This window comes from Haemaphysalis longicornis, unplaced genomic scaffold, assembly GCF_048455015.1.
Source record: "Haemaphysalis longicornis isolate Haplotype H1 unplaced genomic scaffold, Haemaphysalis longicornis Haplotype H1 scaffold_2, whole genome shotgun sequence".
Classification (NCBI taxonomy): domain Eukaryota; kingdom Metazoa; phylum Arthropoda; class Arachnida; order Ixodida; family Ixodidae; genus Haemaphysalis; species Haemaphysalis longicornis.
Genome location: NW_027526295.1, coordinates 261493430 through 261518558, shown reverse-complemented (window position 1 = coordinate 261518558; position 25129 = coordinate 261493430). Strand labels below are relative to the sequence as shown.

General features: G+C 46.9%; 2 protein-coding genes across 2 annotated transcripts in view; both read left to right on the top strand.

The window, feature by feature from the left end:
• Positions 1-70: 70 nt before the first annotated feature.
• On the top strand, positions 71-13295 carry Eif4a (eukaryotic translation initiation factor 4A). Its single transcript, XM_077700390.1, has 9 exons — positions 71-210; positions 1580-1670; positions 7644-7776; positions 7987-8292; positions 8888-8997; positions 9084-9227; positions 11158-11295; positions 11873-12042; positions 12125-13295. Exons 1-9 carry the CDS (start codon positions 188-190, stop codon positions 12267-12269), a joined length of 1260 nt encoding a protein of 419 aa, XP_077556516.1. The 5' UTR covers positions 71-187; the 3' UTR covers positions 12270-13295.
• A 4734-nt stretch (positions 13296-18029) lies between these two features.
• Positions 18030-25129, top strand: part of Jbug (filamin-type immunoglobulin domains fbug) — a 113585-nt gene continuing 106485 nt past the window's right edge. The window contains exon 1 of the mRNA XM_077700388.1: positions 18030-18561. Within this exon, the coding sequence (XP_077556514.1) occupies positions 18453-18561 (109 nt within the window). The 5' untranslated portion in view covers positions 18030-18452. The remainder of the gene's footprint in view (positions 18562-25129) is intronic.

The following is a 25129-nucleotide window of genomic DNA, read 5'->3' as shown; positions in this document are numbered from 1 at the left end:
AGTAAATTATAAGACGTATTGGATCATTTAAACGTATAAACGATACTTTTTTAAATTATTTTGATTGTGATTGTGGTTTTTGAGTGATTTTTGAGATAAAACATCGCCGGCACGTTACAGCGGACGAATACAAGGTCTGAAACTGCGGCCGGTTTTTCCTTTCGTGTCGCACTAATTGCATGCGAACATGTCCTATTCCCACGATGAAAGGTAAGCTCCGTTTTCAATAGCATTTTATCGTTTATGCACTTCAGGGTAAGCTTGAAAAGGCGTCTAAACAGTTAGCAAATAGAGAGAAGTAGTCTTAGACATAATTAAACCAGGCAGCGTTAAGAAATACTTCGACTTTTAACACCCGTCTTGTGACACGGCCATCATGGCGAATTGGTTTTGCTTTGTGGGTAACACGTGCCGCTTAACTGCCAGTTATCGGTCAATTCCTGGCGTTTTGGAGGCGTAGGAGCTAAGCAGGGACCGGTAATTGGGTATTTCGCGCTGTTAGTTTGTAGTAGAAGAGTACCGGACTTGCGAACGCCGGCACCTGGGCCCGCCGTCGGGCGGACGGACGTTTGAATGGGCGCAGGCGTCGAAACAGCTTTCATAGGAACAGTGTCAGTAAGTTATTGGCGTTGTCATTAGTTAGGCCTCGCGAAGTTGCAGACTTAGGGACGCGTTTCTGTCGCTGCCTACCACCATATTAGCAACTACGCCGTCTCGCCGGTTCAACTGCGTTTGAGTCTGCTGTTAGGCCTAGTTTAGGCCTTGCGGCGTGTCATCGCTTTTCTTGGGCGCACCAGACAAATCTTCTAGTGGTTGCCAATCAGTGATAAAGGGCCGTGTCACATGCTAGCAGTGCCCTTGAGTGATTAAATCACTGTTGTAACGTCTTAATGTTCAAATTTTCTTATTCATTGTGGGTGACAGGAGAAAAAGGCGCCAATTAGCATTGCATTGATTTCGTACTTCACCCTTAAAATCGGCTCTAGTGTAGTAGCTCTGTCTGAAATCGTCGGCGCATGTGGTGCACAATTCGTCTTTAGGCGTAAGACGGATGTCGTGGGGGGAGGGTGGGGGGTACACGTCTATTAACCTTGGCCTGCGTATTAAATTTCCTTGGGGCATTACCCTATCGGCGAATGACAGCAGAGTTATGCACAGCGCAGCACGGGGGGAGGATAGCAGGCGTACGCTTTATAACTTAAATGGGTGGAAACAGTTTACTTAACTGTAACGCTAACATTTCGTGTTGTGCCACAAATATTTCTCCTGTAGTGGCTTACTAGAGAGTAAAACATTTCATAGTCTTCGTCCTGTTTGTTCATTTTAACAGCTGTTGTAAATATCGAGACGTCATAGTTACGACCTTTAAAAGCACCAGCACCGTTGTGATCAATGGCAGTGTTGGATCGTCGCAAGGTCGGACAGCATAAGGCGCCAGTTTTGGGTGAGACCTTTGGGGAAACACCGAGTGGACTCCGAGGCCTCAATGACTGGCGCGACACTGCCCCTCCCCATAGCAGGGCTCCTTGGGTATTTGCGAGAGGCGTGTCGTTTTATTTGGTCGTGGTTGCGCTTTCAGAAATGGGCCGAATGACTGGGAGTCCGACGGTAAACGCCAGGACCAGGAGTACGATGGGCCCCCAGGCATGGAGCCGGACGGCATCATCGAGGTTAGTTTGCCTAATGATTGATGCTGGGCAGCTTGGCCTGTGCTGACCCTTCTTTTACAGGTCTGTTGCATATTTAGTCTATTTATTCGCCGCGTGTATTCAAAGGTCAATCGACGGGTTTGGTGGCTAGTAGTTCCGGCCACTTCACACTTAGGCAACATATGGCAGTATGCTAACCTAACGTGCCACTCTGGAAGGTTATAAGATTACTTCAAATATTTACACTGGTTGTTTATACCACTTCGTATATACAAAGAGGAAACAAGTTAGCGAAATGTTTTATTTTTGGGCCGTTGGCATTTGTGGAAATTGCAAAAATTTTTGTTGGAACAGCCTGTTGTTTCAAGGGGGCGCATTCTCGTCCCTCGGAACCATGAGAAGCTGCATGGTCAGTTATAACGACCTTTAAAAGCACCAGCACCGTTGTGTCCATTGGCAGTGTTGGATCGTCGCAAGGTCGGACAGCACAAGGCGCCAGTTTTGGGTGGGGCCTCTGGGAGAGCACTTGGGTGGGCTCAGGGGCCTCAATGACAGGCGCAACACTTGCTACACAGACACAACCCCCATAGCAGTGCTTGCCTACTTGTGAAAGGGGTGCTCCGAAACACTCCAAATGACTGGTGGTCCAACAGTACTATTTTGCCAGTCGCAGAATGTGAAGGAAACTAGTTTGAGGGGCATGATGTCTTTACTTTTTTTTCCCACACCCACAGTATCATTCATGCTTGCCGTGTGATGTCTTTTATCGTTTTTTGAGTGCTAGGTTTGCTTTGTAGTCGCATGATGTCGTGTAGGCTGGGAAATGGCTATACGCACAACAGCACGTTCTTTGGCATTGGTTATTTATTTAGATGAGTGCCCACAAACAGCACGATTCCTTCAGTGTGGTGCACAGAACCAAAGGAAAGGTGAGGGAAGGGAGATGTGTACAGTATAAAAAGAGCATAAAAAATGAAAAGAACATAAGTGGAACAAACATCACATGACTGACTCAAATGATTATACAACACAAAAGAACTCGCTCAGGCTTTACACATTTTTAACAACTCGGACAAAAGTGCTGTTAGATACTTAGATCAGGTGATTCAAGTGAGTTGTAAAGGAGTTGCGTTCTCTGGATAGGACTTTTATGATTGACATCAGTATGAAATAGCGGCGAGGAACAACTTCGGAAGTTAGCATATCGGCAGAGTTAACAGCACCATGAATGAGCTTGTTAAGAAACACATATCGAGTAGTGTTCTCCTGTCACTCAGTCTGCTTAATCCAGTGTGGTCAAGTATTCTGTTATATTTGTAATATATTCTCCTAATATATCCCATCTGGATTTGCTCCAGAGACAGTGACGAGTATTGAGGAACAGAGTTTCATACAACCAAGCAGTACTCTAGCCGGAAGTGCACAATAGCCCAAATGAGGGACAAATAGCAGGTAGGACCAGTGAACTTTCGTGACGTGTGTTAGGAGTGTAAGGAACTTCATTGCCGCACTGCCTGTCCTTTTCAATGAGGTGGTAAAATCTGATGAATCCATGTGCACTCCCAAGACCCATACTGTAGACACTCGAGTAATGGAACCCTCGTGCAGCTTATCCAAAAATTGAATTGGCATCTGTTGATGATAGTATGATATCGCATTTGTCTTAGATGGGTTGATGCTAAGCATATTTGCTAAACACCATGGTGAGTTTGGGATAATGTCATGCTGTAGAAGAGAGCACTCGCCAACCCTATCTATAGGCTGAAAGATCTTAATTTCATCAGCAAAGAGGAGCATTTCAGTGTGTTGCGTGTGCTCAGCCAAGTCATTGATAAAAATCAAGAACGGGGGGCCCAAGTTGCTTCCTTGAGGCACTCCAGTAGTAGTAATTGCCCAGTCAGTAGCTGCCGCCATTTTGGTGGATATCTCAATGCTCTAGATCACCTCTATGGCGTATGTTGAGCGAGCTGTCAACTACGATTAGCACACCTTCTCTTTTTTTGATTAGTCATGGCATAATTGCGGTCACAGTGGAAGACTGTATCCAGGTGCGAAAAACTGAGCATTTGTGCAGGAATCTTCCAGCCATGTTTCTGCGAGGCATATATGGGGTAGTTGGTAGTGGCTAGATTAGATTAAAATACGTCTGCTTTCGTTTGTAGACCGTGGACATTTTGGTAATGACAGTGCAAGTGGACTCCGACGTGTTTACCGTGGACATTTTGGTAATGACAGTGCAAGTGGACTCCGACGTGGTTTATTCAAAAGTTCCTTTCTGCAGTACACCTTTCTGGCCATACAGTGCTCCGAAGAATGGGCGAAAAAGACGGCCTTCGGGCCATGCCTCTGGCGTGTTGATGCTGCCGAAATGTTGCTCCTCGATCGTGGCATGGAATGAAGAGTAGCTGGACTGTCGATGGTAGCTGAGTGCACGTCTCTTCAACTCTGTTTAAAAGGTCTTTCAATGGTGACGTTAGGTCCCATGCCTTAGTGCCGGGAGCCGGGCTCGTCACAAAGAGGGCACTTCGCGGTGGTTGCACCACCGCAGCAAGAGTCGAGCTGCGGCTGACATTATTAGGCCTGGCACACCTTTGGCGCTGAAGCCGGAAACCGCCGTCCTCGGGGGGAGGGGGCTCAGCCGTCTCTTTTGGAGGTGTCTCATTCTTAAGTGCTGTTTGATTAGCACCGGGAAACTGTGAGGGCCTGGTCGTCGAGGGAGGCTTTGGGTTTTTGGGTTGCGGCAAACAGTGCATTTTTGGCTGTTTTACGGTGTTGGATGCAGACGAGACCTGCTTTTCAAAGCCTGGCTTCTGCATCAGTGATGATGAGGTTCTGGTGTTACGGTGTCGCTGCTCCTTCCTTTAGTTTGGGTCTGAGCTGAGCTGCTGCATTCTCCTAAAAATGGTAGTGTTCATATTTGACAGTTGCAAAAGCCAAGAAAACCGCTTTCTCGTCCATTATTTCTGTTGTGGGGATGTGCATAGCTGGAACAATCAGCCGCCTCAACTGCGCCCACACTTTCTACATGGTCAAAGATGGCCACTGGCAATGTCACTTGCATACACACATTTGTTGTCAATGCAGCTAAGCATTGGAACTTGACCTTTCATCCAGTTTCTTCAGCTACGGTGACATTTACAGGGTTCGCACAGGTCCTTGAAAACCTTGAAAACCCTTGAATTTAGAAGTGTCAATTTCAAGGCCTTGAAAGTCCTGGAATTTTTTAGCGGTCCTTGAAAACCCTTGATTTTTACGGGTGATTATCATGGATCTGTCTTTTCACAAGGACTTAAAGTGTTTATTTTGGATTGTAAGTTTTAACTAACGCAGAAAAATATTGTAACAATCCAGTCTCAGTGTTATCGCAAAAAGTTACAACACATTTAGAGAATTTTTTTGACAACGACGCAATATTAGGAGGAGGAACTTGTGAATTCAACCTGCCCTGATACAATCTGCCGTGATATTTTTGGCCCGCTCAGCGGGAGATATAGAAATGCGAGTTGCGTCGTCTTGCTTGTTGAATGCACTAATTATGACTTATATCGAAACAAATAAATGTTCCAAAATGTTGAATCTCAAAAAAAAAAAAAAAGAGCAGCTCATGAAAACAAGCAGACAAAAAGATGTATTTTGGAAGAGGAGATTGACAACGTGAGGGCAACAGTTGCTTATTTAAAATCTTAGCTGACACCCTTGCTGACAAAGCATGTGATACAAGCAACATTGCATGTATTGTGAAATAAAACCGCCTGAGAAAAACAGGAAAAACAATGAAAGAACAACTACTAAACATCAACCAAAAAAAAATATATAAAGCTGGGGTGCTTTCAACAACTCGCTAGTATACTTATTTGAACTAATGTTCTTAGGTATTGTGCAATAAACAACTTTTGCATTGTGTTGAAAAAGTTATATTATAAATAATCCCAGATAAACCATTAGATGGGGTCCTTGAAAATGCATTTATTGGTCCTTGAAAGTCCTTGAAAATCCTTGAATTTTTGCCTATGAAGCGTGTGCGAACCTTGCATTTAGTTCCCACCTATAGCCACTGCTTAGCATTGCATGCTGCAGTTTCTTTAGCAGGGGAAGGGAATCCTGTGTGTGAACGGGAGCTTCAGGCTGCTGAGGCCATCAGTCGTATATATGCCAACTTTTGATCCTCTGCTTTCAAAGCTCTTTTTGTATTGGTGTGTATTCCACAAGTTGGTTGACCTGGCAAGGCATCTGGGCCTAAGTTTGAAGAAACTTGAGTGTTTTAAAGGCATGCAGGGAGAAAAACTGAGGAGGTCTTAGCTGAACGAGTTCTGCCTTGGAACTTAAAGCTGTGGTAATGATGACATAAAAATATCTGAACTGCTACAGCCACATTTTTTCAGTTCTTTTCCAAATTGAATGTTCCAGGACTCTGGCACTCAACATTTCATCTTGCGCATAGCTGTTGGCTTCGCACACTACATCTTCAACCAGTTTATCTGTGAAGAGCAACTGGAGGGTGTCAAGCTTGCAGTGTGCTTTGGGTCCTGTGTTCGAGCCTGTAAATGAAGCAGTGTAAAATCTGAGATTGTCTATGCTTGCCAGATTGAAATGCCTCGTTGCTGCTGCTGCTTTTTGATTCTGTTAAATCAGTCTTCATCTGATGAAGGAACATTGTTCTCTTCCACACTAAGATTTTAGTGAAATCTAAAGCATTTTTGCACTGCTCCTGAGTGCATCCTACATAGCGCGACAAAGTGCTGCGTGCACAACTCGCATGGTGACGGTGCCAGACTAAACATAACAGGGTTTTAATTTTGGCCTTCCAATTTTTAGAGGCCCTTAGACAAATGGGGATGCAGATACATGCTCGGGTCTCCATTTTTGGTAGTGTGGCTGACACATTCAGCGCACTGATCTCGAGATTGAGGCTGGCTGAGGATGGAGAAAACTTGATGCACCTATTTACAGGATGAGTGCAAATTCAAATCTGGATATTGAATGTTGCCAATCGCTCTAGCAGAATACAGTACAGGCTTTTTGTTCACTGCAAAAGTTTCTAGAACCAGGGGCGTCCGTATTGAAGAGTGGTCCAATCAGGAGTTTACAATTTAAACCTTTAGGCACCATCCACATTTGCAGGCGTCCCTAATGTTGTCCTTTCTGACTAAAAGGGTGACAAGGCATCTGGAATGCCTTTTGTCACAGGGCACACCTGGGTCCACTTAGCTTGTTGCTGGTCAATTTCACTGTCTGCTCCAGGAGCTGTTCCCCTTTGGTTCACACCGATGCATATTTCAAATGGTGCACCATTCATGAAAAGGAAGAACTATGATCTTGTCAGAGACTGCGGCAAGTGCTAATGGCCACTAGTGATACGCTGATTAGTGTCCGAGTTTGTTCTCAACTTGAGTATGCTGGGTCGACAGCCTGTCATGGCAGCATATGATGGGAGCCACTGTTGCTTGGTAGTGCAGACTTCATGAACTGCCTTGCTGAATTCAGAACTGTGGATTAAATGGTGTCTTAAGTACCAAGCTTGTGAACATGCTTTAGGGCAGTGGGAAGTGATAATTTGTGTGCCTAAACACAGACCCACCTTAGAGATGTAGTACAGAGGCACTGTTGTGTACTGTTGCTGTTAAAAAAAAAGGGCTGATTGGTGTTACGTTCTTTTTATGGGATTTAACTACATGACTCTTAGTCCTGGTGACTAAGAGTGGGTTGCGGCGGTGTGTCTAGCCAGCAGGGAAGAGAAGTGTCTGGTGCTTGTGCACGCACACACACATTATGGTTACTATAGAGGGGCTAATAACTAGATTGTCTTGTGGTGGGAGACCTCCTCCTTTTGGTGGCATCGTGCAGTTGTACCTCTTGAGGGAGGGACGGAAGAAAATTGAGGTCCATTTTCGGTTGTGAGGTGCATTCCTCACTCAAGAGTGTGTGATCCTGCCCCGTGGGTTAGCTGGTGTGTGTGGCTGTTTTGAGACGTTGCGTCTGCCGTTTGTCTCGCAGAGCAACTGGGAGGAGATCATTGACAACTTCGATGACATGAGCCTCCGGGAAGAGCTCCTGCGAGGAATCTACGCCTATGGTTTTGAGAAGCCGTCTGCCATCCAGCAGCGAGCTATCATACCATGCATCAAAGGTGGGTGCACTGCATCATTCGGGGCTTCTGGGCACCCACTAATAACCAGGCTGTGCATGGCTGCTTGCCAGCCTGGTAGCAAAAGGTGCGAGATGGATTGTCGCAGCGTCGTGCAGGCGGCCGTGTGCCTCCTGCCAAGGTGCATTGCGACAGACACGCAGTCGGTGGCGGTGGCGCAGCAGTGCGACTGACCGTGCACGTGTGATGCAGGAATGGACGTGATCGCCCAGGCCCAGTCGGGCACGGGAAAGACGGCGACCTTCTCGATCGCCATCCTGCAGCAGATCGACACGTCGCTGAAGGAGTGCCAGGCCCTGATCCTGGCCCCGACGCGCGAGCTGGCCCAGCAGATCCAGAAGGTGGTGATTGCCTTGGGCGACTACATGAGTGCCCAGTGCCACGCCTGCATCGGGGGCACCAATGTGCGCGAGGACATCCGCAAGCTCGAAAAGGGTGTGCACGTGGTCGTCGGCACCCCGGGCCGCGTCTTCGACATGATCAGCCGCAAGGCCCTCCGTGAGTGCTCCTTCTCTCCTTGAAAGGGCTGACTCGGCCTTCAGCGAGGGCAGTCATGAAACACGTTTCGAAGGGCGCCGTATGTTTCACGTGTGGGGAGTGCTAATTTGCTGTTCTGTGGGTCTTGAACAAGCACAGGGGCCTCGGGTTGCTACTAAAAAGCAAGTGTCCAAATAGGGGGTGCCCTGCAGCAGTAATCGCTTTCGTGTTGAGCTGGAATTCGGACATCCTGCATAGTATCGATGTACTGAATTTTCTTTTTCTCAGATTGGTGTTTTTGCCTTTTTCCTGGGTTTGTGCACGCTAGAAGTATTCAATTTAGTATCTGGAAGAACTACCTGCAAACTTTAAGCACAGTGCCGGCATTGTTTTTTGTCGCCTGGCCAGGGTAGTCGGCACTGAGCATGTGACCTCAAAAGCACCGTGCTGTGCAGCTCAAGGGCAGCCACGGTTGTCGACAGGTCGTAAATCGTGTCACTGGTTTATGGGTGAGCTGCCAGCGGAGTTGTTTCCTTGGCGGCTCAATCACCGGTGCAACACTGTTGCAGTGTTAGGGTGCAGAGCGGGCCGTCTCACACTCCCTTTTTCTTTTCAGGAACAAACAACATCCGCATCTTTGTGCTGGATGAAGCTGACGAAATGCTGTCCAGGGGTTTCAAGGACCAGATCTACGACGTGTTCCGGACGCTAAACTCCAACATCCAGGTAGGCTGTGCCACCACTGCCACTACTGGTGTGCTGGTGGTGGCCTGGGGTGGTCCCTGATGGCCGTGTGCCTATCGTGCATCCAGGTGATCCTGCTGTCGGCCACCATGCCCTCGGACGTGCTGGATGTGACCAAGTGCTTCATGCGCAACCCCATCCGGATTTTGGTGAAGAAAGAGGAGCTCACCCTGGAGGGTATCAAGCAGTTCTACGTGGCTGTGGACCGCGAGGCAAGTCTCCCCAGCCAGTGTTGCCCCGCCCTGGGGTCCTACAAACAAGGCTCTCGAGCATTTCTCGTGCAGACAAGCGACCGTCGCATTAATAAGTACAGAACAAGTTGTGCAGGCAGCACAGGTTGCATGTGTATGTCAACTGGGGCCATCAAAGGTCTATTACCTGCTTTGTAGATATTTGCTGTCCAGCAGTGCCACTGCAGTGACCTTCCATGATGCAGCATTCAAATACAGTTAAACCTCAATGTAACGAAGTCCATAAAATTCCTAATTTACTATATTACATTGAAATTCGTGGTTATAATGAAGTGTTCATCGCATGAAGAGTTTCCTGCAAACGAAAATGTGGCGCGCATACACGGCTGGTGCACTGTTTCTGTTTGTGTTGGAGCTTAATCATCTACGCAAACATCGGCGTGAACTGCATGGAGCATTTTCTCCCCGCAAAACCGCACCCCGCAAACCACATGCGTGGACGCAGAAGCTCCCGCCATAGGGTGCGTGCCTCCCCATTGGCGAAACTGGTCAGACCTCTCCCACTGCGAGTTGCTTTCTGGCCAAGGCAAAAGTCACCGTCCACACGCAATCGCAGAATGATGATTGCTGGATGCTTGCTGGGACGATGGAACCCATGAGGATAAGCCAACTTGAGGAAAGGGCGAAGCAGCGGCGGTGGCCTCGCCAGAGACGATTAGGCTTACTTTGGAGGATATTTGATGATATTTGATGGGCGCTTTCGTAAGGTATGACATTTTACAGTGAAAGTTTCGCCTGCATTGTTCGCTTTTTTCTCGCATGCCCCTCAAGTTTGCCCCTTAGTTGCGTTTCAGCGAGCGATTAGAACCGGACGCTGGAGCCGTCATCACGCGGGTGGTCTCCGCAGCTGCGTCAGCGGCTTGCGAGGTGCATTTGTGCGGGGAGAAAGCACTCCATGCGGTTCACACTGATGCCCGCGTAGACAATTAAGCTCTGACAGAAACAGTGCGCCAGCCATGTATGCACGCCGCGCAGTTTGCAGGCAAGGAGCTTGCTCATGGACTCTGGCTCACTGCATCTGCGGCATTGGGTGACTCGTGTCACCGTTTGCGTTTTATTGAGACCCCGTTTCCGCACTTGCATCTCCCAAAATCTACTTAACTGAAATTTCGTGCCTGAACCTCCATGAAACTTTGTTACATTGAAATTTGGGCAAACGGGACTTCATTACACAGAGGGTTAAAGTACATGGTGTGCATACACTAGCAGTTGCAAAAAATTTTGTGGTTCGTTACATTAGTTTGTTACATCGAGGTTTAACTGTACCTAAAATGATCCTAGCACATTATGGGACTTAATGTGGCTTTTTAGTCAGTGGCAAGACAGTTCAAGAACTCCTCTAGAAAATGGAACTGATGAACACTTGCTAATGACTGAGTTTAATATACCTTAGGTGTCAGAACATACACTGGCAATTGGTTGGAAGCTCGTGCACCGCAAAGGTGGTTTAGTGACAAAAGCTTTTTGCATTGCAGTGCAACCTATATTTTCTCAAGAAAACAGTGCCAAAGCTGTTGTGGATTTTGTGAAAGCAGATGGTAGGACAGCCACTAAGACCTCCGGAAATACCCGCGCATGAAACTAAATTTTCTGGCAAGCAGCTGTCATCATTGATCAACCAGTTCATAAAGCCGACAATTAGCAGTTACCCCGATTAACTGTTGGTGCCCCTCTCTCGTAAAGATCATGCACTTGAATTTTGAGTAGTTGGGGTGCTGCCCTCGCCCCATTCGTATACCGATGTCGGCTGAAAACTTGGGCTAAAGCTAGCGTTCTGCTAGCAGGTCTAACCTGTACAATGCGCATTTATCTGCACTGGAAGCACTCATTTATAGAATTTGAGTGCATCCTGCCAGCAGGACTGACGGAGCGGGTGGGCTGTACATTGCAGGAGTGGAAGCTGGACACGCTGTGTGACCTGTACGAGACACTGACCATCACCCAGGCAGTGATCTTCTGCAACACGAGGCGAAAAGTGGACTGGCTCACCGAGAAGATGCACGAGCGGGACTTCACCGTTTCTGCCCTGGTGGGTGGTTTTGGCCAAAATGGGGGAATTCTATCGGGTGTGCTGGTCAACGTTTGGTATTTGGTTGATCAATCCCTTTCGGGGACTGTTAATACCACACACGTGCCTTTAGTTAAAAGAACATGTGCTGCTGCTGGTCTGATGACTCCACTCTACGATTGCAACGTTGCACATTAGCAAACTTTCAAGTTTCCCACTACTAATTGTCAGTATAGTGGCATCATTGGCGAGTGCCAAAAACGGCCATCATTAGGGCTCTTCGATCATCAGTATCATATTCATCGCTGTGTGAGATTTTTTCCCACCTATATTTATATGGCACGGAGAGTCCTAGGACTGCACAGTCCCAGCGCATTCTGTTCTAGTACCCAAGAGGTGGGATCGATTGGAACCAAAGGTCCTCGACGATGGCACAATCTTGTTCATTGGCAGCACCATTTTTTGATGACTGCATTCTATTGGGGGGAACTTCTGCATGTTTGTAGCACAGCAGCTTGTGTTTGAGTTCCATTTGTCCCTCTGCCGTCTGTTGTGTTGAGGGGAAGCCGGTGGTTTTTTCTCCCTCCACTTTGGGCAGCACGGAGACATGGGCCAGAAGGAGCGGGACGTGATCATGCGCGAGTTCCGGTCGGGCTCCAGCCGAGTGCTGATCACCACTGACCTGCTCGCCCGGGGCATCGACGTCCAGCAGGTGTCCCTGGTCATCAACTTTGACCTGCCCACCAACAGGGAAAACTACATCCACAGGTGGGGAGCTGCTGCCTGATGCGCTGTTGCGCTTGTGCTGCCTGGAGTTGCCCCTGACTGTTGTCCCCATTGCTGTTTGCAGAATTGGCCGTGGAGGCCGTTTCGGTCGTAAAGGAGTTGCGATCAACTTTGTCACCGAAGAGGACAAGCGCACTCTCAAGGACATTGAGGGCTTTTACAACACGGAGATAGAGGAGATGCCCATGAATGTGGCTGACCTGATCTAGAGTGGGCTCCGTGTCGACAGAGAAGGGGGTGGGGGGGTCATTGAACTGATGGGGTTGAAGTGAGGGACAGTGAGCTAGGCCCGTGCGGTTGCTGGTGTGTCGAGATTGGTACGTGCGTTGCCCACCTGCCGGTGGGAGGCAAGCGGCAACGGAAGATTGGTGCAAGCGCCGTGGAAACTGGTGTTCCAGCCACCGCACCCTCGCCGGGGGTCGCCAAAATCTGGAGGGGCTCATTCGCTCAGCTGGCTCTGCACTTAGTTTCCAGGGCAGGCGGCGCACTATTATCCGCTGTCGTTGGCAAGCGGCGGCCAATGGCGCACTAGCACGCACTGGCCGTCTGGTTTTTAATGGGGTTTTGCAAAATTGTCGCTTGGCCGTCTATGAGGCTCGCCAGGACTGACTGTGTCGCCTCGAACCTTGCCCTCCTCCCTCCCAGGGCACTTTTTTTTTTTTTTCTCCTTCCCTTCCCTAATATAGTTTGGGCCAGTGGCCTGTGGAAGTTGCCTGGGGCAGTGCCTAACCAAGGAGCTGCTGCAGTGTTAATAAAAGATATTGAGGGGGGGAGCACCTTCTCCTTCCCGTGTAACACACCCTTGTTGCTGTTTTCATATTTGCGCGACTTTTGTAGTGGCAAGTGGAGGTGAGCCTGCCTTGCTGGGTGTCCTTGCCGTTCCTTGTACCCTGTACATACTTGTACGCCTTCTGCTCCAGCGTCCTGCTCTGCGACCTTGCTTTGTACAATAGTAGGCAGCGTATTTATGAGGCGGGACGAGCAAATGCCTGAGGGGGCCCGTAGCCTGGGAACGTGTAAATCCTTCTTCTAGCTGCTAATCTTGCACACTGTAGTTCAGTGTTGTGCCAGTATGTACTCGTGCGTGGCTAACTTTGTCCTGTGCAGAAATTCGCAGAGGCTATTTCAGAACTTTGGGTCGGGAGAGTAAAAAGGTGTGTTCTCTATTTTTCTGCCCAACACTTCGGGGGGGAGACTTTTTTGGTACGCCGAATAAAGCTAATGTTTGAAGAGTACCGGTGGACCTGTTTCATCTTTCCTGCAAGCTGCGTACGTTTGTGGCTACAGGCAGGCATGATGGGGGTTGGGAATATTTACAAGAGGCCTGAGAATTCCCTTCATTTCTGTACTCTTGTAACTAGCTGCTTACAGCCTATGACAGCAATTTGCTACCATCACGTGACGCATTGATAATTGTAGGGCATGAGGCACGCCGTAGTGAGGGGGGGGGGCTCCGGATTAATTTTGGCAAGTCAGTTGAAATGTACAAAGCACGCAAGATAAAATATGTACTAATGAATGCTTACCAAACAAGCATTGGGGTTGTGAGCCATGGCAGACAAGTGCGGCCATTTCGCTTAGTTTTTTTGTCATTGAAATTGGGCGGTAGATGAAAATCCGTTGTCATCGTGGACAAGAGTTGGCACGGGTTTAAGTCAGAATTGTCGGGGAAGCTGTTAGTGTTTAGGTTGGCACCAAGAGTCGAGCAAAACGCCAGTGGAAGCAGCCAGAATTTTGGTTTTTGAACATTTGGAGAACTCTTATCCCAATCACCTTCAAATTTTTACGGATGGCTCAGTCAATCTGCACAGAGGGGTTAGTGCAGCGGCGTATGTCATTCCTGATGCCCAGGGCCTATTTGCCCGAACGCGATAAGTGTGGGAATAAGTTCTCAACTACGACTTTAGCGCTCTTTAGGTATAAGTCGTGTGCCCGAAACTAATATGAACGCTCGGTTAAGGTAGCGTCCCCGTCGGGTTTTCTGGCAGCCTGCTTATTTTCCGTGGCAGACTTCGACTTATTGGCATCTTATTCGTAAGCAACTTATATGTACGGGCAAACGGGCCCAGGTTTCCTGATGCAACACGCCTGGATCCTCCACCGAATCGAAGTGCATATCCATCGCGGCTGCTTTGAGAAAGTTATATAAGCCGCAGAAAGTTGTAATTCTGACTGACTCAAGCAGCACTACAACTTTTGCAGCTAGGGATTCCCACTAAAAACGACTGTCTGCGTTCCTTGCGGCTTGTGGAAGAACTCGGCAGTAAGGGTTTTAATGTGCAGTTTCAGTGGATTCCATCTCATGTTGGCGTCGAGGGCAATGAGACCACTGATCAGATGGCATGGAGTGCGCTGCAATTTGCACTGAAGATTAAGTTTCCCCCAATCACTGGAACGACTTCAGGCGAACATTTCAAGTCCTTGGAAAATCCCTATCAGCCTTATGTCACAAAGGGACTTACAAGATCGGAGGCAACATTGCTGTACCGCATCTGAACGGGCTCAGCGAAGACCACAGCATGGCTATTCAAGGTGGGCCTCGTGCAAGCACCTCTGTGTTCATGTGCAATGATAAGGGATGTTCACCACTACGTAATGTGTTGCCCAGAGCATGATGTCGAGTGGACTGCAATGCTCTCAGCAATTCGTAAGCTGGCAGCCCCACACAGCACTCTGGAGACTGGAACACATCTTTCCAAAGGGGACATTGGATGCTGCGCAGAGACATGTTGCACCTTTTCCTAAGCTTCCTTCAGGAGACGGAACTGGCAAACTCGTGGTGAAAGGACACTACATTGGCTAATTAGGAGGAACTTGGCCGGCATATCCAGCCAGGCTAACCCCACCTGACTCCACACACTAGCCACCACCACCACCAGGCTTCGAAGTGGATGTTCACTGAGCCCAATTTTGAAGGCTCCAGCACGATGCCAACAGCGTGCTCGGTTGAAACTAATGCCTGTACAAAGCACTGGCGCTATTACCACTTTCACCAGGGGCGGTATTCTCGTAACTGTCCCTTTTGAAAACGTCCCTTTTGCGCCCCTTTCTCGTGACGTACTTCCGGTTAAGCAATAAGCGTTTGCAGTAGGTTTGCCGTGCCTGCGTTACGTCACTTTCGGTTGTTTGCTTTTAGCCAATCAGGGCTTCCCAAAAGGGACACTTTTGAAAGGGACGCAAAAGGGACAAAACTCGAGAATACCACCCCTGGATCACGAAATAATCGCAGTGTCAATCTTGCCAATATCCCTAGGCATTTATCAAAGCATTCAGAGCCTTTATTATTTGCCAACACAGCGTAGCTATTCGATGTCCCTAAGTTCTGCTGGTGCACCGTCGTAACTTATTTGCTGTGCTCCTGTTTTCCTTTCGTTTGAAAGCAAATTCCACAAAAATTAATTTTATGATGCAGAACGTGCATATACTGTCAAATATGGAGGATCTTTTTTAAGGCACAGATGTGTGCTCTTACGTAACTGCATCCCGAATCATGCAACTGTCAGTTATTTACGCCTGTGAAGGGTGTCAAACCAAAAGAACCCGAATGAAGTTCTTAGTCACATTCATTTATTCCTTTCGAATTTTATTCCCGTGACCGGCAGATACACTATTTCTTGAGATTATTAGCCGGTCCCTCATGGTAATAATGGATGATAGAAATGCGACGCACAAAACCCATCCCCAAGTGCTCTGGAGACCGTTGCCTGTGTCTTTCCAGCTGAGGTAGGGCAAACCTCCATGTCATGGAGGAAAGAAAAGGTTAGGAGAGGCCCTGACGTCACATTTGTGAAGCCGAGTCCCGCCATGACTTGAGCCCACGGAGCCCAGCACTCTATCCCATCATCCTTTGCTGCCTCCGGTTTGATTTGACTAACATGGCGTCGCCCTGCCCTCCCGCTTAGAAGCGAAAACAGCTTCGTCGCTAATTCTTCGGTGCGATGTCATCTTCTAAGTTGTTGATTTGGCCTTCAATTTGCCCATTCTAACCCTCACCCAAAGTTTCAATCGAAAGACGGCCTTCGTTTTTGAGATAGAAGGACGATTTTTCAGCCCTTAAGCCTGGCAAAGTAGCGTTTGTCGTCGTCATAGCAACAGGCTGGCGGGATGGCGAACGCAGACGCCTCCGACGGCAGAGTTTTCAAACTGGCCTAATTTAAAAACGTTTGTCGTAGCGACTGCGCTGGTTTGCAAGCGTAGCGAGGCAGCCACATACCAAGCGCCTTAAAAATGTGTCCGTTCTATTCGCCCAAATTTGGCCGCCGCAGTTGTAAACAAGTAAGCAACATTGTCCATGGGCTCAAGAAAATTCACGTGACTTCCTCCACACTTTTCGCAATGCATTGGGGAGCTAGGGGCCTCTCCTGAGTATTCTTTCCTCCATGCTCCATGTATTTACGTACGCACAAATGGAGCTCTTCGATTTACCGTCTCGGACTCGCCGCGGATAGCCCGCGGGTAGTCCGAGGATTCCCCGAAGCCATAGGGATACATGGGAAAATCGAATGCCGACTGCTTCTCGGGGAGTCCGCGGTGAGTCCGAGACTAAATCGAAGAGCCCCAGTGACGCACTCTATGCATGCATGCCTCCATGCGCACTGCCGTAACGAATTGATGTTCGGGTCTATGGTTCGGGTAGTAGGGATAACTTGTCGCAGGCAGGTGTTGTGGCCGCTCGCTATTAGGAAGACTATTACGAAGGGAGCTGTAGAGTTAGGAGTGAGCAAGGGAGTGCGGCTGGAACTCTTGGGAAAGCTATTCCTGAAGTAGCGTTCCGTGGAGAAAAGTTATGGTTTCTAGGCAAAGCCTGGTTACTCCTCCCCTCGCTTAGTTCGGGTCACTCTAGTTCGGGATTGGCAACTAACCTCCAACTATCGCTTTCATGATGTTGTACTAAAATAAAAAAGGCTGGACAAAGAAATATCATTAATCGGATGCAAGCCAACAATAAAACGTAAAACACGTCTTGAACTGAGATTTAATTATGCTCCAACCAAATATATAGACAAAACCCGACGTTTCGAAGCCGGCTCGGCTTCTTCAGGGGTGACTGGGGCGCGCTGCAGCTGCGTCTTATAGTCTTTTCTGTTGAGCAATGCGATGCTTTGTCCTGACTGCTTGGTGCACAGCATTAGAAAATGGGTCCTCTTTATAGCATCGCAAAAAAATCCTTGGAGCTCATTAAAAATCTTAAAAATGTGAGGCCTAGTATATAAAGCCAAATATGAATCCTGATAAGTAACTCAGACTTCGCGCAAAGTGAAAACGAGTTAGCCCGATGTCCTGCTTATAATTTGTTGCGCGATACAGCTCGAGGTGCTGAGAGGCCACAGAAATTCGCAATGAAATTGAACTTCACAAAAAACGCCTTTTAGTACACCCAAGCGTCAAGACGGGTGAGTTCGAGCGCAGAGTGTAGCAGACGACAACAGTTCCACAGCCTGACGTCATAAGCCATAGGGGCGCACACGAAGATCTCCCCACCGATAAGTTCTCTTATATATTTCATTCATTTTTATAAATATGCTATATGTTTTTTTATATTTTAACCTATTGTATAAATGTTTTATATTTCATCTAGTAAATTGTCTAGCTACCAGGTAACGCTGCGTACGCAAGATGGCGGCTTTTTAGAGAAAAATTACTGGTAAAAGAAAAGTATTCTTGCCTCTGTGGTGGGCATTATTATAGAGTTTGTTACAAAATACGCTTAACAAATTTTGTGGAAATTAGAAAGTTTTAATAGAGTTAGTAGGGAGTTGACGAGTTGCTAACTAGGGCTTTTTCTCGTCTAGCCGCCGCCATTTTGAGGTGCTCACAAGAGTACCCGTTTTGATTGGCTTTCAAAATGCTGTCAGCTTTTGTAGCGAGCTTGACAGCCAATCGGAACAAGCTTTTGGGAAGATGGCGACGATGAATTTTCGACTGCTCAGGCAGGCTAGGTACTTTTTAGGTACAAACTGTCCCTTGAAGCACGTAAGCCAGCGACGTGCTTTGGCGCGCGGATAGGAATGTTGTCAGTCCGGCTAGTACGCCCTGTACGTCAGCGTGAAAGTGCGCTGTAAAATTAAACAAGAAAAAGCTAGCGCCTTGCTGGATGGGTGTTTTTTGTTTGCTCCCCCCTATTTTTTTTTTCTTGTTCTCTCTCCGCTCCGGCCCAAGAGCTTCCCTGAACATCGCTGAATGCGACTGCTTGCGGCCCGACCGCTCCGTAGTTGCTCTTCGGCGTGCCTGCTGTGGTGTGTAGCCAGGTGTAGCGGCCGCTGGTGTGTTCGTGCGAGCAGCTCGGTGATCGGCCTGGTCGCTGGGCGGAGGATAGAGCTGGGCGCCCTGCGCGCTTCCCCCGACGATGGATTAGACGGCCAGTGCTTGGCGTGTGCTGGGTGAGGCCCTCAATGGAGTACGCCAACGGCGCGGTGGCAGCAGCCGACGGTGGCTTCAGCCAGACAGGCATGAAGGCCCGTTCGCCCGAGGGACACGCAGCCCGGGCCATGCAGATCAAAGGTTTGTGCTCGCCACACGGAAGAACGGGGGCGGTGTTGCCCCCACCGCTCCTTTCGGCGGAACTTCTGACTTGGCGCGGTCATGTTGGCTCGCGAGTTCCCACGCAGATGCTTAAACCGCACGGGCATGGACGAGGAAGTGCCAAAATCGATAGACCGTAATAACGTTGTGTATGCGGACAAAGTTTCGCAGCGCGTGCGACTGAAGTTGTCAGGTTGTCTCAGGCAGATGCACTTACACTATTCCGTTTGAAAATGGTGGTGTCCCAGTGAAAATATTTGGGCTCTAACTAGCCACTCGCAACAGACGGTGACTTTTTGTAGGCCCTGTGCGGCGTAGACGATTCGTGAGATATTTCAAAGAGAACGCAGTTATTTTCCAACGCAGCATCTTCGTAGCATTCAAACCCATCCCAATATCGTCCATGTCAGCTAAAGCTTGCACAAGTTCACTCCGATTTTATGAGCCGGTTTGTGCGCTCACAGCATTTGCAGAGGAGAGCTGGCACAGTCAGTATCCGGGCACGAGACGGGTTGAAGGCGTGCGACAAGCGAATCCCCTTGCGCGAGACAGATGAACGTTTTCTTCGCGGGTGCCACGATTAGTTTTTGGGCGCGCACGGTCAGCCGCCGTAGTGCGAATCCTCTTTTTTTCCGTCGACAAACGCGGAATGGATTGCGCGGACATATTTTCTTCCTCTGCCAAGAAGGCTCTGCTGCCAGCAGGGGCGATGGCAGGTTGGTTGGTGGGATTTGCGTTGGCAATGAGTGGATTTGCAGCTACCATCACACATTTCATTACCATCTCGCGTATCCTAGCATCTACTCTTTTGTAGTCGTCTTGCCAGGGCAAATCATTTACACATTGACTTTTATTCCTGACACAACAGATGTCGCCAAAGAAAAAACGTATACCATTTATTTGGCAGTGCAATGAGGACATTACGAGATATTCTGCTTTCAACACCCTTTAAAAGGTGTGTAATGAAAACATTACAAGCTGGTTTCAATTCTGGTTTCAACATTCTCAAAAAAACTTTCTTAAAACTTTCTTCTAATCGCAGACTATCACAGGTAGCATTCTTTCCAACAGCCTTACCCATTCGGTTCATACTGGATCTGCACAGTTTCTCAAATCTCATTTTATTGTATGCCATTTTATCGAGCTTAAATTTCATTGCCGAACATTTTATCAAAAGCACTCCACCAAGGATTTTTCTTTTTTTAAAACAAATAACATTCCCTTTTTGCTTTTTATGTTTCTCTGAAGAGCAACGCTTATATTCGCAAAAATTTTATTTTGCTAATTGCAGAGGTGTAACATAATATTATAATGAATCCTGTGACTCCTCCATCTGAACCACTCATTCTTTATCGGCACAGCATGTAGATGCTGTGGGTTGCAAAGTTTCGTTTCACCAGTCTCAATGCCTTTCTTAGGAGCTGTAAAGAACAAAGTAAGTGACTGAGCTAGTCACCATAACATAGGTTGATTCATCTCCCTTTTATTGTCTCTGCACAAAATATATCAGGTGACATCAGTGCTCACACTCGTTTTTTTTTTTTTTTTTTCCATGTGTGTTTTGGGTAACACCGCTATCATGTTGTCCCTGTTCACTTGACAGTCTGCACTTCCGGATACGTGTTGAAAGGTGAAATGCTGCAGGTGCAAAGTAGCAGCAATATAATTTCACGTCCTTCTTGTTTCTTAGATTCCGCTTTTCACCTGCTATGGGTCGCCAAGCCTTTTTCCACCACCTTCAACACTTTTGACACTGAACGGGCAAACGAAGGTTAATAAAAAGCTCCACCTAAAGGCTAGTTCTGGCTGTGCAGTAATGGCCTGGTTGCATTCGATACAGATTGGAGTGCCGTTACAAACCACATTGATGTCCGTGGCCACACTATCTCCATCGGGAACCTTCCCGTCAATTTATAGAAGTATAATTGTTCCAAATGAAGCAAAATATTTCTGGTGAGTGACCAGTGGTGTGAATCTTGTACAAATCATGTGACTACAAAATTTGTCGGAGGACAAGACTCCTATTCATGGGATCATAAACAGTAGTGGGGCAAGGTATAAATGGGAAGTTTGGGAACCACAAGTCAGGTAAAATCAAACAAAGTTAACGCCAAGGCTACTGCAAGTTCCTTCAAATAGTGCTAATTAAAACTTTTCTTGGTAACTGGTTGCTAATATGGCAACAGATTTGTAATGTAGAAAAATTAAGGCTTGCTAGTTAAAGCGATGACAAGAGTGAACAGACAGGTGGAACAACTTTATTTGGCCACAGCTGGGGCGATTAGGCCAGTGGCGCCTTCTCCGTCGTCCGTTGGGCAGCAGGGCCCCTTTTGGGCAAGGGTCCAGTGCCGTCGGCCAAGCGGGCCAGGTCTTCTTGGGCTGAGGAAAAATTCCTGATAAGGGATGGTCAAAGGTAACAAAAAGTAGCACCAAGAAAGTTAAGACAGGAAAAACACGCGAACCTGTATTGGAAGCTTTTTTGCACAGCGTGCTTTTCAACATATTATTGCAGCGAGAGATGCCTGTGTCCACCTTCACTTTATGGCACTCTGGTCACAACTTTCGGAACGTTTGTTTCATTTCATGGAAGGAAAAGTTTATGGGCCCATCGACATGTTCTAATGCAGCATCCCATCAAATGGTGTGCCCCCAAAAAAGTGCACAAAAGTTCTGGAAGTCAGCTTACTATCCTAGCATTCATGGTGGTGTCCACGAAGATTGTTTGTGTTCACAATGCAACGCATTTCTACTTTGACGAGTTCCTCGCTGTTTGCTGATCTTATCAAATATGCACTGGCTAACTTACAATATAGGCGGCTGTGAGCAAGTGCAATAGGGCAGTTCTTGGCATCATTCATTGTGTAAACAAATTCTTCATTTCTGGTTAATGAGCTGCTTGTCGTGTAATAGCGCTTGTCCTGCCCTCTTCTCGTACTCTATTTATTACTGCGGTTGTTTTCTGTGTGGCTGTGAACCAACATGCTGAAACCTTTTCCCTTGTAATGAGCACCCTTTTTTCAGTTTTTGTGTGGAATGCATCATGCAGTTTCTGCTTTTTGCCTGCAGTGCCACTGTGCATGTTTGGGCCATTATATTTTTCACTTTGCACTGCTTTTAAAGGGGTGGTCAGGAATCTTGCTGCAGTTGTCCTTGACTCATCTTTTTAATTGATTGCTTTAGTGAATTGCTCTTAATATGAAATTGCGGGGTGGCAATTAGCAAAGCTAGCCTACTTTATAAAGATCCTGAATCTGGCTTGTGGTTGGACGTGTGAATTCCCGAAGACTTAAATATAATGGCTGGCTAGCTGTTGTATTACGCTTTGGGTTGCCAAGTGTGTGGTATGGGTTAGAGTGCCCCTGTCATCACTTACCATTATGCAATCCATCAGTCATAGAGCACAACGTGAGGGTTAAAAAACATTTTAAGTCCGTTTAGTACGGTGTTGAATACAAGAGCAAGGGGAGTGCTGCTTGATTATTCTCAGTCCTCTTGTTTTTGTTCCTTCCTTTTCTTTTTACTTTTACGCTGCAAATGCCCCTAGGCCTTTCTTATGGTAAAAGTATTTCACCCTGTCTCTTTGATTGGCGGGCATCACACTGCAACAGATTGACAGATGCGATTTTACGAAGTGGGGAACCCAGCACCTTAGCACTAAAATTGCTGATTGGTTTCAAGTTCAGGCTAAACATATCTTGTTCCAGGTCAGTTCCAGTGTGACACAATTGGAAAACATAGCAGTTTACTAATCAGTTCAGAACATCCAAACCAGTTCATGAATCGGTTCTCTGAGAAGGCAGTCGGACCATTTGCGTTGAAGTCAAATGAGTGCCGTTCTCCATTCCCACTATTTATTTATTTATTTATAATACCCTCAGGGTACACTGAAGTACATTGCAAAGGGGAGGGGCAAGGAACAATAAGTATACAGCAAAAGGTACATACACAAGGAAGCAGATATCTAAAAAATTCCCGACAGCATGATAAAAAGAGAGAAAAAAAGAACATGACACGTTAAAGTCAACTAAACCAGGTTTGACAATGCACTTTTGAATAATATTGGGTCGGCTATGCTTGTTAGGGTGGCTAGTAGATGATTCCCGTCATTGCTGGTTCAGGGACAGAAGGAATGTTGGTATGCGGATGTGTTGCAGTGGGGCACGTTGACCTTTGTGAATGATTGCGACGGGATGGTATGCATCATGGAGGTTCAATCTAAAGAGAATGCAAACAAGGGTCGTGATAAAATATATTATGAAAAAGAAGGATGAGTAGTGAACTGCTCTTAAAATGAAATTGGGGACTGGCAATTAACAAAGCTAGCCTACCTTACAAAGGTCCTAAATCTGGCTCGTGGTTGGACGTCCCGGTATAGGATCATCCCACTCCTTGGCGGATGATCCTGTACCGGGTGTCCCATTCTTTGCTAAAAACTGAAAAAAGAAAAGTGAAATATTTTGGTATTGTTTGTACTTTTGTAAAATCTTCTGCATCCCCAACAGGCTTTCCTCTGCCAGAAGAGGAAAATTCGTTAAATTTTGTGTCAGCAATCTCAAAAGCCATTGACTTGAGGTATAAAAAGAAAGTCAGCAGCAATGGAAACAAAAATATAAAGGCAAGACAGGCAAGGCATATAAATAAGATCATAGCTACAGAGGGTTATTTCAAACTCTCTCATGTGCAGTTTCACATTCATCGAAGCAGCCTCTTCATCTGTATCCACTTATGAAAATGGAGCACATTGCACATTCACAACCAAACTGAACCAGAGTGGATGCTGCATCTACTCATGGTTCACCTTTTCTGTAGGTGTGGTATTGTCTTAGTTCGAGAAGAAAAGGCGGCTTAGCTAGTGGTTAGCTATTCATCATAAAGACAGCACAATGACGACAGTATGCAAGGAGGGTGGACACAATGCACAGCGCCTGTCCTTGTGTCCTGTCATTGTGCTTAACTGTTAATATTTTGGATTTATTATAATGTCAAGCAAACAAAACTTCCCGCCCTTTTATTTTACCCTTGAGGGCATGTTCTACACTTTAGTGGCTGAAGTGTGGTCACTGTAGCTAAGGAGCATTTCTAGAACACACAACTGGCAGGGAAAGTGAATGGCAGGAAAATAAATGGCATGACACAACCTCAACAAGTGTTGGGTTTTTCTTTTTCTCGGTCCTTTTATCACCTTTGATGGCCCATATACAAGCTTTGTGGACTCTTACAAAGTCCAAGGCACAAGAATAATTCATCGTGGTCTGTCGATTTTGCCTCAACGCCTGTGCTAGGTATCCGGACGGTTGTCTGGTGTTTCAGAAAACTATTATGTACAGTTCAGCACAAAAATAGACAGGGACTAGAAAAGACACAACACAATTGCGGAAGAGCAGAAGGGAAATTTTTGCGCTGAACTGTACATAATGGAATACCAACTAGGTGAGTCAGTTGCGTTACTTCAATAATAATTAAAAAAAAATAATCCAAAATTAATAATTAAAAAAACTCTTTGATGCCCATACCAACGTCCCAATCATGGCACACACAAAAACAAAAAATTGGCAGGTTGATTTAATTGGTTTGATTTTACACTAGATAAATCTAGAACGTCATCTAGTGTAAAAAAAAAATTGCCCCTGCCGTGTACTTGCATATGGGGTACGTACTAGCATGGCAATTGACCAAGAGTAAATGGGAACCCTGCATCGCACCCTACAGGCTGCAGGAATGAGTCCATTTCTGTGCTTGCTTGCTAACTTCCCTCGGAGCACGGAAGTTTTGGGGGCCACAAGGGGGGGGGTTTTTGGGGTTTGAGGAAATGCAGAAATGGGGATTGATGGCTGCAGTGGATTTTGCGCGACATGTGTTAGCCACTTTGCACAAGAGATCTTGGCAGCCAACAGGAGCACTTGTTCTGGACGTCACTGCCACTGGTGTGCCAATCTCAAGCTGAGCCAAATTGTGATTTCAAAAAGGTCATACTTCTGTATCTGCCACCAATTCGGTCACGGCTACAACAACACCGTGGGCATGTTGCTCGCATTGCACAAATGTAGGCCCTGTTTACTTTTATGTTGAGTGCGTAGGGGGAAAATCTTTTCTTTTTCTCTTTCACCCCTGTCCAGAAATTGAACCCACAACCTTCTGGCCAGCAGCAGAATGTCTTATCCACTTATCCACCACATGGGCAGTTTCACATGTGATATGTTTCATGACGGCCAGTGCAGTGTTGTGAAGCAGCATGGTTACATAATTTTTAAGTGTGGTGTCAATACAATTACAGATAAAATGCTGATTGCTCGTACTCTTGCAGTGAATGGGCCAATGTGGCAGATGGGACCCTGCAAAACTGGGTGCCATTAGAGTTGGAAAGGAGCTAAGTGTGCTCACAAATAGAAAGTCGATAGTGGGTACAGCTGGGCGTAAGAGTAAACAGATACAATGAGACCATGTAATTATGTCTGCCGGGCCAAGGAATTTCTGCAGTTTCTCTTGGAGGTGCCTCTCCCAGATGCCCTAGAGGTATTTTGCATTTAGAACACCTTTTGGAGATACC